This window comes from Rhinatrema bivittatum, chromosome 4 (genome assembly GCF_901001135.1).
Source record: "Rhinatrema bivittatum chromosome 4, aRhiBiv1.1, whole genome shotgun sequence".
NCBI lineage: Eukaryota > Metazoa > Chordata > Amphibia > Gymnophiona > Rhinatrematidae > Rhinatrema > Rhinatrema bivittatum.
The window spans coordinates 165,159,623-165,174,311 of NC_042618.1; the positions used below are offsets into that span (position 1 = coordinate 165,159,623).

General features: G+C 42.7%; 1 protein-coding gene across 1 annotated transcript in view; it reads right to left on the minus strand.

The window, feature by feature from the left end:
- Positions 1 to 14,689, minus strand: part of DNAH17 (dynein axonemal heavy chain 17) — a 1,486,981-nt gene that overhangs the window by 478,920 nt on the left and 993,372 nt on the right. The window contains exon 42 of the mRNA XM_029599137.1: positions 5,940 to 6,067. Coding sequence (XP_029454997.1) covers positions 5,940 to 6,067 — 128 coding nt within the window. The remainder of the gene's footprint in view (positions 1 to 5,939; positions 6,068 to 14,689) is intronic.

Genomic DNA, 14,689 nt, shown 5'->3' on the forward strand with positions numbered 1-14,689 from the left:
CTGAGGCACTTCACTGTTTACTCTTCTTCACTGAGAAAACTGACCTTTTAGTCCTACTCTTAGTTTCCTATCTTTTAACCAATTTGCAATCCACAATAGCCTATTGCCTATTGCGAACTTCAAAGATAAGTATCTTTTCATCTTCCCATTTAAAGAATTTTTCTAAAGTTTCTTTTGTGTCATCTATAGGATAAAGACTCTGTATCCACGATTTCTATATGCCCCTGAAGAAAGCTTTTTTAAATGAAACACTGGCCGTGTTGGGCCATATTATACTTGAATTTGAAGAGTCTATCCTTTAACATCATTTTAGGATGGAGGACTAATTTTAAGAAAATATAAAAATTATACAAAAATATTTTTGAATGCATTAAAGTATGATGAAGGTGAATGATTAGAAGACCGGTTGGTGTCTTGTTTAAAGTCACACAACGTCAGCCTTGCTGACACCTTCTTAGGCTAATAATATTTTAATATTACTTTGGGTTCCACATTTTTGTGTGTATATTTGGTCATTGTGGTCGACCTATTGACTCTCTTTCTTTGAGTTGTGTATCACTATTTTTGAGTCATGGAGGCTGAAGCCATTATTCCTTTGAAAACCCTTAGCTTCTCGGACGCCGATTTACAAGCATTGTTAGAGAAACCATCTTCCTTTTCTACATCGACTAACTCATCTTCACCTGATTTGCAATGGTTCACCCTTCAAAAATTAATACGACGGTCTATCCATACCACCTCACACACTGACACTTTGCTTGAGTACTGCCGCGTTCAGCATATTCCTCGAGGCCTTCGGATTATTAAAGAGCCACACTTATACAAAGAGGATGTTGATTTAGTATCAGATTGGAATGCAATATTAAATAAGTGCAGCCTTGATCTGATGATCCTTATTATCAAGAAAGCCCAAATATCTGATACACTGATACGTGAAGAGATTGAGGTTACAAAAACCATCTTGGCTTTGACTATAGAAGCAGATCAATTTAATATCCAAATGAAGTCCACTGAAGAACTAATGGATAAGTTCCGGTCTGATTTAAGAAAATTTAAATTTGAAAAATGTTTTCGTGACGAGCAAGACTATAACAAAGGATTTGTTTATCCCTGGATGAACAAGGACAGTACAGTGAGATCTGTATGACATGTTACTTTTGACTCTAGCTGAGAGGATTCTTCAGGTGACGATGATACACGATCTCATCCCCACAAGGCAGATACCTCTTCCATTTTGAAATCCTCTGCACCTTCTTCTTTTTTAGGGCAGAGTACACGCGGACCCAGACGTCCATATCGAGGTAGGTACAACCGATATGCAATGGGGACATATCAGGACAATTACGAACCTCGGATGACTCGGTCACAACACATGAAGGATCTTTAGTTTTGAATCTATCTTCCTTTAGCCTTTCTCTGCTGCAATTGGATGTTTTGCAACGTGTTTTATCATTCATCCCCACTACTCGTGGTAATAAGTTTTCTTTGCAGGTGGCTTTATTTCGTTTTGTGTGAAATTTAAAATTAAAACATTTTTTTGAATTATTCTATTATTTCAAATCCTTCCACCTGGGTAACACCAGGGCCCGAAGATCCAGCCATAAAAGTGTTTTATCAGTTGGTATGAAAAGATATTTCTTCTTTGTCACCTTCTACTACAAAACCCCCTTTTTTCAATTTGTCACATCGAGAAAAAATGGCTCTTCAGGAGTCTACCAGAGACTTCATTATTAAGCCGGCGGATAAAGGGGACAAAATTGTCCTGCAAGATCGGATTGCTTATGAGACAGAAATACATAGACAACTAAATGATACTCATTTTTACAGACATCTGGATTCAGATCCAACCACTGACATACAACAAAGGATTAATCATCTAGTTAAAGATGCTAAGTCGGGGTTTCTAACGGTGAACGAAGTCAACTTTTTGATTAAGACTCATCCACGGATGCCAGTCTTCTACACATTACCTAAGATACATAAGGATTTAAATCATCCTCCCGGACGTCCAATTGTATCTAGTTGCGGATCTCTTTTGGAACCACTTCCTCGTTTCATTGATTGCTTTTTAGCACCCTTTATCCCGCAGATGTCATCCTTTGTTAAAGACTCATCTGATATGATTGTCTTTTTGGAAAATTTACAGATTGATACTACTAATCTAAGAATGGCTACCCTGGATGTTGAAGCCTTATATACTTCTATTCCCCAGGATGAAGCAGCATAGATTGCTTATACCTATTTTGAAAGATGTCTGAGACCACATCGGATTCCTAGTGAATTTCTTTCTCAACTATTACAAATAGCTCTTAAGAATAACTTTTTTGCGTTTAATCAAGTTTTCTACCAACAGATTTATGGGACGGCTATGGGGGCCACCATGGCCCCAGACCTCACCAACCTTTACATGAATTCATTTGAAGAACAGTGGCTCACCTGTCATCCTTTCAAAGATCATCTTGTAGTCTGGAAATGGTATATCAATGATGTCTTTATTCTATGGAGAGGTGACGAGGATATTTTTGATTCCTTTTTTATTTGGTTGAATTCATGTAATCCCCATCTCAAATTTACTGCAAATATTCAACGTGAGTCCATTGCTTTTTTGGACATAAGAATTATGATGATTGATGGGAGTTTTGTAGTATCCTTATTCCAAAATTCAGTGAGTTCTAACACCTATTTACATTTTTCTAGTGCACATCCTTGGAATTTCAAATTGAATCTACCTGTGAGTCAATTTATCAGACTACGTCGTTTATGCACTACTGTAGCTGATTATGAAATCCAGTCTCAGCTCCTACGTGACCGCTTTTTGATTCGTGGATATCCACGATCAAGTATAAGAAAAGCCTATCTATGAGCTAAGTTTTCTCATCGTGAGTTGCTTTTTCTACCACGTCCTATGGATGATACATCTCGTCATACCTGTGTCCCTCCCTATTCTTCTGATGCATCCATGATCCGCCGGTCAATTTTAAAATATTGGCATGTGTTACAAACACACAATATTTTTAAGATGCCTCCACGTATCACATATTCTCGTGCCTCTAATTTGAAGAATTATTTAGTGAGGTCTGATTGTTCATTCATTTTCAGAATCAGACACCCTGTTGATCGGATCACATCATCCATGTAATAATTGTTCTGTTTGCCCTTCATCAATGTCTATCAAAGAATATCTCAACACCAAATCTGGTTACAAAATCTTTTTGAAATATAACACCACATGCACTTCTACAATGGTTGTCTATCTGATCCGATGTCCATGTTAACTTATTTATATTGGAAAAACAAAATGGCTGTTGAAAACAAGGATGATCGAACATCGTTCCAATATAAAGCATGCTCAGATTGATGAACCTTTGGTGGCTCTTTGCATCGAAATCTCTTTGACGATTTACGATTTTGTGCCATTGATCATATATCGCCACACTGGCGCGGTGGATCAGAGCAGCGGTGGATTTATAGACTGGACACGGTTGCACCTGCTAGTCTAAATACAGAACTGGATTTGCATGTTTTCCTGGGCTAAATATATTTTTGAGGTATTCTTTTCATTTTTCAGAAAGACGAGTTCCATGCTATGTTACATATTTGACGACGTCATGTGGGAGTTGAGAATTTAAAGAGAAGCGAGCCTCGGCTTCAGTTCCTCCTCTGGTTCCATGCTGTGATGTTTGAGATGTACAGCCCTCTTTAAATGGTAGCCTTTGCGAACTTCAAAGATAAGTATCTTTTTATCTTCCCATTTAAAGAATTTTTCTAAAGTTTCTTTTGTGTCATCTATAGGATAAAGACTCTGTGTCCACGATTTCTATATGCCCCTGAAGAAGCTTTTTTTAAGTGAAACACTGGCCGTGTTGGGCCATATTATACTTGGATTTGAAGAGTCTATCCATCGTTTTAGGATGGAGGACTATTTTTAAGAAAATATAAAAATTATACAAAAAATATTTTTGAATGCATTAAAGTATGATGAAGGTGAATGATTAGAAGACCGGTTGGTGTCTTGTTTAAAGTCACACAACATCAGGCTTGCTGACACCTTCTTAGGCTAATAATATTTTAATATTACTTTGGGTTCCACATTTTTGTGTGTATATTTGGTCATTGTGGTCGACCTATTGACTCTCTTTCTTTGAGTTGATAATTAAAATCTCTCATTATTATTGTACTGCCAAATGTTTTACCTTCCCTAATCTCTGTTAGCATTTCATCATCCATCTGTTCATTTTGACCAGGTAGATGGTAATATACCCCCACCACTATACTCTTCCTCATCACACATTGGATTTCCACTCATAAAGATTTACTGTGCATTTAGTCTCCTGCAGGATCTTTATCTTGTTGGAGTCTATGCCATCCCTAACATAAAACTCCACCCTATCACTGCGATATCATTTGTAACCTGGTACAGCACTTGGTTATCCTCCTTCCACGAGGTCTCTGAGATGCCAATTATGTCTACCTCTTCATTCAGCACTATACATTCTAACTCTCTCATCTTATTTTTTAGACTTCTGGTATTAGCATACAGACATTTCAAAGTATGTTTTTTATTTGTATTAACAATCTGCTTATCAGTTGACATGGGTAATTTGGAATCTTTTAACACAGGTGGCTCTCTACTTATAGGCACAGGTTACTTTTGCTTTTATTGCAACCTCTCTATCAAGATGCCCAAACTCCTTCCAAACCATGCACTGCTGAGCAACTGTCGGCTTTCCCCCATGTTCTAGTTTAAAAGCTGTCTGCTTTCTGAAGGATAGCACCAGGAGCCTGGTTCCACCCTGGTTAAGATGGAGCCCATCCTTTTGGAATAGGATCCCCCTTCCCCAAAATGTTTCCCAATTCTAAAGCCTTCTTCCCTGCATCATAGTTTCATCCATGAATTGAAACTCTGGAGCTCTGCCTGCCTCTAGGGTCTTGCACATGGAACAGGGAGCATTTCAGGGAGTATTTCATTAGATTCTGGATTTCTACTTTCTACCTAAAAGCCTAAATTTGGCTTCCAGAACCTCCCTCCCACACCTTCCTATGTCATTGGTGCCCACATGTATCATGACAGCTGGTTTCTCCCCAACACTGTCTAAAATCCTATCTAGGTGACATGTGAGATCCGCCATCTTGGCACAAGCCTAGCAAGTTCCCAGGCAAGCCTCATGTCTACCAGTCAGCCAGCCAACTCTCCACATTCCTAATAATGAAATCATCATCTTTGATGGCTGCCCTAACCCTTCCCACCTGGGCACTAGCCCTTGCAGACTCATCCTCAGTGCAAAATGATAATGCATCAACTGTAGAGCAGGCCCTTGTTACAGGATCACTTCCTGCTGCATTAGGATGATGCTGTCTGACCAGGTGACCTTGCTCCTCCAAAGCAGCACAGGGGCTGCTGGAGTTGGGACTTAACTACTATGCCCATGAAGGTCTCCTCTATATGCCTATCTCTCTGCCTCAGCTTCTCCAACTTTGCCACTCTAGCTTTCAGCGATCTGACTCATTCTCTGACAGCCATGAGCTCTTTTCAGCCAATAAGCTAGCCACCTAGATTTGACTGAAAATCAATTTAACTTAGCAGGAGGAAAGGGGGAGAGTGCTTGATGTTATCTTGGATGGGAGAAGGAGAGTTATGACTAGGCCAGGGAGGGGAAGGGTGTATTTGTTGGGATCTAGTAGAAAGGGATTGTAAAGAAATCCAGTGTCAGATGATCTGGTTACATCTCTTTCAATCTCATTAGTCTCATGGGAACCTCCCCCCAATTCTTCTGTCTCATAGGGATCCAATTCTGTCAGATTCACCCTTGGCCCTGTTCCCTCCACAGTCAGTCCTGACCCCAATATTATCTGTACCATGCTATAAAGCAAAAGTTCAATTTTTGTAAAGAGAAAGTTTTTTAACACTTGAGTCATACCCTCCTGGTGTAGATACTAACCTTGTTATCATCCATGACTGTATTTAGAGATTCAATCCACATTGGATCAATATCTCCATCAAGAATTATCCATTTTGGACCATCATGAGAAATGTTAGCCAAGTCTCGCATTATGGAAGAGAAAAGGCCTGTAAAATATAAAATCATAAGAACTTCCTGCTGGGTCATATTAAAAGTACATCAAGCCCAATGTAAATGTTTATTTATTTATTTTTGACTACAAGTCCCACCCCCACCTCCAATAGACTCCAGGCATAATACAAAGTCATATTCACCCCACATGATGAAACATGTACATCAATAGTTAATGCAAAAATAAAAAAAAACCCACTCCCTCTCACCTTAAAACTCCCAAACCCCACAAACAATATTCTTTCAGCATAGTCTTAATCCAATAAAAGATCTCTTAACTAACATCATAGCTAGCCAATTTCAACATACAAAAGCTTTCACATAAAGCCATCATTTTAATTTCTTCCAATATTAGATAGTTAAGTTTAGTTCGCAATTCAAATGGCAACAAATTACAAGAAAAAGGCTCAAATTAAGCTAAGCACTTTTTGCCTAGTATAGGTCAGCTTAACAGATGACACATAATTTGAGAGGAAATCTGCTAAATATTTCAGTTTACTCCTTAATAGCCTTAAAAACTATGGGGCAGATTTTAAAAGCCTTACGCGCGTAGGGGGGTTATGCGCGCGGGCCTATTTTCAAAAGGCCCGTCAATGCACGTAAAGCCTTGGGACACGTGTATGTCCAGGGGCTTGCAGAAAGGAGCGGGGCGGAGCAGGGGCAGGGCCAGAGGCCTCCGCACGGTCGCTGGGCTGTGCGCACGTTATAAAATCGGGCGTACATTTGTGCGCGCACCTTTTAAAATCTGCCCCAATTTGTAGTCTTTCAAACAAAGACCTACTCTTGATTAACAATCAATGCAAAGCCATTAATAATGGTTTATTAGTATTGGATCCTTTTTGCCAAACAGCAGTCTTGCCACAGTTGTTATGGCTCCGGTCCAGGCGGAGCATGGGGAACACCAACTCCGGAGTGCGGCGGGATGGCAGGGCGAGGCTGGAGCAAGGCTTGTGTAGTCTGGTGAGGCTGGAGCAAGGCTTGAACAATCTGGTAAGATTGGAGCAAGGCTTAGAGTTGCAGGCATGACTGGAGCAAGGCCTGGACAGCCTGGTACAGCAGAAGCAAATCTTGGAATGCTAAAAAGGGTGGAATCAAGGCTTGGACTGGAATAAAGTGCAAGTAAGGCTGGAATCAAGGGTTAGACTGGAACAGTATGCAGGTAAGGATCTCCTGTATCACTCCATGGTGAGACCGCACCTTGCATACTGTGTACAATTCTGGTTGCCGCATCTCAAAAAAGATATAGTTGCGATGGAGAAGGTACAGAGAAGGACGACCAAAATGATAAAGGGGATGGAACTGCTCCCCTTTGAGGAAAGACTAAAGAGGTTAGGACTTTTCAGCTTGGAGAAGAGACGGCTGAGGGGGGATATGATAGAGGTCTTTAAAATCATGAGAGATCTAGAATGGGTAAAGGTGAATCGGTTATTTACTATTTCGGATAATAAAAGGACTAGGGGGCACTCCATGAAGTTAGCATGTAGCACATTTAAAACTAATTGGAGAAAATTCTTTTTCACTCAATGCATAATTAAAATCTGGAATTTGTTGCCAGGGGATATGGTTAGTGCAGTTAGTGTAGCTGGGTTTAAAAAAGGTTTGGATAAGTTCTTGGAGGAGAAGCCAATAACCTGCTAGTAATCAAGTTGACTTAGAAAATAGCCTCTGCTATTTCTAGCATCAGTAACATAGGATATACTTAGTTTTTGGGTACTTGCCAGGTACTTGTAGCTTAGATTGGCCACTGTTGGAAACAGGATGCTGGGCTCAATGGACCCTTGGTCTGACCCAGTATGGGAATTTCTTATGTTCTTAACCAAGGCTTGGACTGGAACAGCATGCAAGTAAGCCTGGAACAGGCTTGGACAGGAATAGATTAAGACAGGACAGGACAGGACGAGACAAGGACAAGAGAGACCATAGATCATACAGGCCCAAAGGCAATGCTACAAGAAGGACCAAGGGGCAAGACAAGAGAGGCTTAGATAGGCCACAGAGCAAGACAGGGCCTATATAGGCCAGAGGTGAGGGAAAGGCCTAGGAAGGCTGCAGAGCAAGGTAAGGCCTCAAAAAGCCAGAGATGAGAGGTAGATAGGTCGCAAGGTAAGGCAAAGCGCAGTAGAACCAGATGGCCACAAGGCAAGACAGGGAGCAAGGAAGCTGGATGGCCACAAGGCAAAACTAGGAGCAAGAAGGCCCTGAAGCCACAAGAAAGATGAGGAAAGGCCTGGGTAGGCCGCAAGGCAACAGTGGCTAGGGCAAGGAGCGAATAGAGGCTCGATGCAGAAGCATCGAAGAAAGGGACAAACAGGGTTATGTAGGGCTGGAGTCTGGGTGTGGTGCAGGCAGGAATGAGGAGCCTGGCCAGCCTGAAGGGTTTGCTCACTGGTGGAAGGAGGGCTGCACCACAGCAGAAACTGTAACAACAAAGTTCTGAAGAATTTGCAACCACTTTCCTCTTAGGTAATCCATGGTATAACACATGACAATAACATGTTAGTCACAATAGAATAAACAATGGTCATTAAGACTTTTGTTTTAAAAAGGGACATAAACATCATATTTCTTCTACATTTGCAAAGGTCCTTCGCACCACTGAAAGCAGAGTTGCTTACCTGTAACAGGTGTTCTCACAGGACAGCAGGATGTAGTCCTCACCTATGGGTGACGTCACTGGATGGCGCCCTATCACGGAAAACATTTCTGTCAAAGTTTCTAAAAGCTTTGACTGACACTGGCACACTGAGTACACTGAGCATGCCCAGCATGCCATGATCCCTGTGTCCACAGGGATCTCCCTTCAGTCTTGTTTGTAGCAAAAAGTGCAAGCGAAAAAATAAAATAAGAAAACGTTAGCGGACCCAACTCCACGGGGTGGTGGGTGGGTTTTGTGAGGACTACATCTTGCTGTCCTGTGAGAACACCTGTTACAGGTAAGCAACTGCTTTCTCCCAGGACAAGCAGGATGGTAGTCCTCACATATGGGTGATTAGCAAGCTACAGGCTGACTCGTATTAAAACAGGCCAATAGCAGACAACTCATGCAGAGGCACAATAATTGGGATGCTATTGCTATTGGCAATGATGAGGCAGCCTGAATTCACAGCAGGTGGTTGTGGAAGGAGTTGGGGATTATACTGGAAGAAAGCTTTTCAAGACAGGTTGGCCAAAGGCAGAGTCTTGACAGAATTCCATATGTAAGCAGTAGAGGGCTGTGAATTTGTGAAGAGAGATTCATGTCGCAGCCTAGGAAATATCGGCAATTGGTACTGAACAATAGTGTTACCGATGTTGCCATGGTCGTTACAGAATGTGCCTGACTCACCAGTAGGAAGGAAAGCTTGCTGCCTTACAGTCTGCTAGTCAGTTGGAGAGAGTGTGTTTGCCAACTGGAACTCGCAGCATGTCTTTGCAAAGAAGGAAAGAGTTTGGTGTATTTCCTATGAAGTGCAGTGCGGTCTAGATAAAATGCAAGTACACGCTTACAGTCCAAGGCGTGGAAAAACCTCTCACCCTGGTAAGAGAGATGCCTTGGGAAAAAGTGGGCAGAGTACATTCTGAGTAAGGTGAGGGGCTGTGTCTACCTTAAGAAGAAATTTGCGTGAGTATGGAGGACCACTCGGTCACGGAGGAACATAGTGTCAGGTGAGTAAGCAACAAGGTTTGTAACTCACTGACTGTTGTAGCAGAAGTGATAGCTATGAGGGAAAGAATTTCCTATGTTAGACTGTTAAAGTTATAGGAATGCAAATGCTCGAAAGGGGAGAATATGAGCTTTGTAAGCACTACATGTAGGCCCCATTCCGTAACTAGTGATCGTTGAGGAGGCTTAATTGGTAGAGAACCCATAATAAGCCGACCTATTAAGGGTTGAGCCATTAATCGAGCATCCCCTACGTACAGGTGGTACGGTGAAATGGAACTGAGGTGCACCCATGCGAAGAATGTCTGGGGACCAGAATCCGAGGGGTATGCTAGATAGCTAAGAAAGATAGAGTGGTGCAGAAAAAGGGGCTAATACCCTTTTGTGTACACTATGTGTTAAATCATGGCATTTCGAATGGGAAGATTTACGTGTGGAAGGCTGTTGTGACGCTATGAGTGTTGCGACTGGCTCGACGTTGCAGTTCCGCCATGTTGCCTGAAGACCTAGGGTGCGTGCGTGCGCGCGCGCGCTCTGATTGAAGTACCAGCAAGAGCGCGAACCTCAGGGGCGTCCCCCTGAGATGATGTCATCCGCTTCCAATATTTATAGGTCTCTATTTCACTATCTAACTGAGTTAGCAAGGGGTTGGGTATGGGAATGTGTCTCGCTAAATATGGACTACTCCCCCCAAGCTACTCTGCCTCCTCGGACTTACCAGAGGGACCCACTCCTCGGGGGCCTTGCTCTTTTTCTTTACTTTCAGATTACAGATAGGAATCGGTACTCGCTCCTCGAGGGCCCATGTTCCTGGACACTCTGAAGATTCTCTATTGCTTGGAAGCTATCGTTGCTACAAACAATTGTGCGTTACCATCGCTCTCTCAGAGCTTTCCCTGGAACCAGGTACTCGCTCCTCGAGGGCCTAAACATTTCCAGCTCCTGAGCTTTCTTGAGACCTTAAGTGAGTTTTGTCATCTAGTTCTGTTCATGAACTCTGCCTACTCACTTTCTACTCTGCCTACTCACTTTCTACAGTTTCTCAACAGCTCAGCCAACCTGGATCGCTGTTCCAGTACCTGAGGGACTACAGTCCCGCCGGGCATATCATCTCTGGTGGTTTCAAAAACCTGTTTAATAAAAGAACTAATGTGAGTCTGTCTCCATACTCAAGCCTGGCCGGTGGTCCCTCTTGGGATCTCTTCCCGGGGGTGTGGTCATCTGCCACCGGCCCAGGGATCCACCCACAACTATATCAGATTCATTACAGATTGCTACTCCTTAGCAAGACGATATCTGAGACACTTCAAGATTGCTGACTTCTCCTCCTTTAGGAGCCATTAATAACAGATTGCTACTCCGCAGTCTAACAGCAGATTAACAACGAGTACCTGAGAACATCAGTGAGTCTGTGTTATGAGACTGACCTGTGGGCAAGCAAATTTGTTACTGGAGTGATAGGTTGAGAAGTATGGGGAAGCATACTTTTCGAGGTCAGGACGTGGTTCTCAGAAACATTGAAATTTGTCCTGTTGTAGCTTCATGAGAGTTTTGGTTATGAGCGTTATTGGAAGACATGCATATAGGAGGCCTTTGCTGCAGGAGCGATCAAAGGCGTCCATGGGAAAGCATTTCGATACATGTGTAGGGCGTGGAATCTGTCCACTCTGTGGTTCGATTTTGGCGCACAGGTCAAGGGTTGGTTGACCTCACTGCTAGAAGATTTTGCTCGCTAAACTTGGATTCAGAGAACATTCGTGAGGATGGAGATATCTATGGAGAAGGTCTACTACTGAATTCGGTATACTTATTAGATAAGTTGCCTGAAGATGCATGGAGTGTGCAAGAGCATAGAGCTAGTTCTGCGCGGCCTCCTGGGAGAGCAAATAAGAGCCTGTGCATGTTTGTGTGTTGGAATACCACATTGCCACTATGCAGTCTGTATGCACAAAGTTTTGTGAGAGAGGCAGTTTTTGAAGGCATAAAGGGCATAACGCATAGCACGAAACTCCAGGAAGGTGATCTGAGACTCTTCGAGGAGCTGAATAGATGCATTTTGGGTTGGCAGGATATGGATTTGAGCTCTCCAACCCTAATTGAACGCGACCTTGGCCAAGATCATCTGAGGATTTGGTACTGGATCGGTAATAATGATCAGGGAAAAAAGCGGTTGAACGGCTTAAAACCCCTGAAATTTGAAAATCTACTGAATAGTACTCATGGTTAATCTGGCCATATGAGTGACGTGGATAATTAAAACCCCATGGACCAGTAATGAAAGAATTGATGGGCTGAGGCTATGTGGCATGCATGCAGAGATGTGAAGTATTTAACAGGATTTCTGTGCGGTTTTTGGGCAGGAAGTCCGTTGCGACTGTAGAGCCCAGAACCACTCGATATGGGATTTATGGTAGTTGATCAGAAATCCCATCCAAACTGAGAAGATTTATAGTGAGTCTTGGAGAAGTTAGAGCTCCTTGCTTGGATTGACTAATGTTAGGCAGTTGTCCATGCAAGAAAAAGCGTGAATGATGTTTTGCTCTGGAGAGAAACAGCAGTCACTGCTAGGCATTTGGTGAAATACACAAGTTGTCGATTTTAGTTCGAACGGTGGAACTTGGTATTGAAAATGTTGTTGACTCACTATGAAGCTTATAGAAGACCAGAAGATAGAGGCCACCCACTTATTGTAGTAAGGGAAGAATGGTACCAAGAGACACGATTCTGAACTGTCCTTCCTGAAGAAAATTGTTGAAAGATGGACTAGCGGGGTTAAAATCCCCCACTTTGTTGCATCCGGGGAATGGTACCCCAATCCCTGGTTTACAGTGGGATGGCTGCTCTGATGTATGGCAAGGCTGAAAGACCAGGAGCCTGCCCTACTGGCGGAGCTGGTGTGATCTGCATATCAGTTGGTCTCACGCAGGGTGTGAGTGATAAAAATCCTTTCCACATCTCTCTCTCTGCTGTGCAAGAAAAAACATAGAGAGCTGTCATCAGGTCTCGAGGTGGGTTTGCAATTGAGGCCGGATATGTCTGCCAGATCTTTTGTCTAGCAGATCAGCTATAGTGTATCTGGGACTTCAGACCATAATTAGGCTCCAGAAGCCAGAGTATTATCAAGTACAGAGTCCTGTTGCTGGCAACGGGAGGACGTCTCGAAGCAATCCCAAGTTGTTGGCAGAGAGGTTCCCTTGGTGTTGTGTCGAACATAGCTGATACAGTATAGCAATTAGGGATGTGAATCGTGTGCCATATCGTCGTAACGATTGAAATCGTGTGGCAGGAGAAGAAAATTGTGTTTGGCACGATTATTTCGTTGAAAAATCGTTAAAAATCGTTTTTTCCGATTAGTGCGCACTAACAGAAAATGATACAATTTGACACTTTTCAGGTCAGTTAAGGTCAGTTTAGGAATGAATATGTATTTCTATTGGCTGCCCTCTTATTTATTCATGTTACCAAGGTTCCCACTGACAGTATATGGGGGATGGGAAATGGAAACAGTTGGTAGCTTGACAAAAAGCAAAATTGCTTACCTTGTAATAGGTGTTATCCCAGGACAGCAGGATGTAGTCCTCACATATGGGGGTGACGTCATTCACGGAGCCCTTAAGCGGGAAAAACTTCTGGCAAGTTTCTAGAAGCTTTTGGTTTGGCTGCCTGAGGCTACTGAGCATGCCCGGCATGCCATGATATTCCCTGCCACAGGGTCTCACTCCAGTCTTGTATGTAGCAATAAGCGTTAGCAAAATAAACTAATAAAGTCTGATGCCCAACTCCGCGGGGTGGCGGGTGGGTTCCGTGAGGACTACATCCTGCTGTCCTGGGATAACACCTATTACAAGGTAAGCAATTTTGCTTTATCCCAGGACAAGCAGGATGCTAGTCCTCACATATGGGTGATTAGCAAGCTAGAGGCTGAGTCATTGTCCATGCAGGTAACCAGAATGCTTTGTTGAAGAAATGAGTCAGCCGAAGAATATAGCAGGATGGATGTAGAAGGAGTTGGGATTAAACTGGAAACAAGTTCTTTAAGACAGATTGTCCATAGGCTGAATCCTGTCTTCCTTCCTTATCCAAACAGTAATGAGCTGCAAAGGTGTGAAGGGAACTCCATGTTGCTGCTTTACAAATGTCAATAATTGGCACTGAACGAAAATGTGCTACTGAAGTTGACATGGCTCTTACTGAATGTGCCTTTACTCGCCCTTGGAGAGGAAGGCCTGCTTTTTCGTAGCAGAATTGTATGCAATCTGCTAACCAATTGGATAGAGTATGTTTTCCCACTGCTTTACCTGGCTTATTTGGATCATAAGAGACAAAAAGCTGATTGGATTTTCTAAGGGATGTAGTGCGATTCAAATAAAAGGACAATGCACGTTTACAGTCCAAAGTGTGTAAAGCTCTTTCCCCTTGGTGAGAGTGAGGCCTTGGAAAGAATGTGGGTAGAACTATCGTTTGATTTAAGTGGAATTCCGTAACTACCTTAGGAAGGAATTTTGGATGTGTTCGGAGAACCACTCTGTCATGGAGAAACTTTGTGTAAGGTTCGTATGTGACCAGTGCTTGCAACTCACTAACCCTCCTAGCTGATGTGATGGCTACGAGGAAAATAGTTTTCCACGTGAGAAATTTAAGGTCACAGGAATCTATGGGTTCGAACGGAGAATGCATTAACCTTGTTAAAACCAGATTCAGGTCCCATTGTGTAGCTGGGGGCTGAATTGGTGGCTTAAGGTGAGTGAGACCTCTCATGAACCTAGTGACGAGAGGTTGTGTGGATATAGGTGCCTCTCCTATCTTATTATGATAAGCTGAGATTGCGCTGAGATGTACCCTGATTGATGATGTCTGAAGACCAGAGTCTGAAAGATGGTACAAATAGTCTAAAAGAGAAGTAGTGGGGCAAGTGAAGGGATCTATATGGTTCTGCTTGCACCAAAAAGTGAACCGTTTCCACTTGTAAGAATAA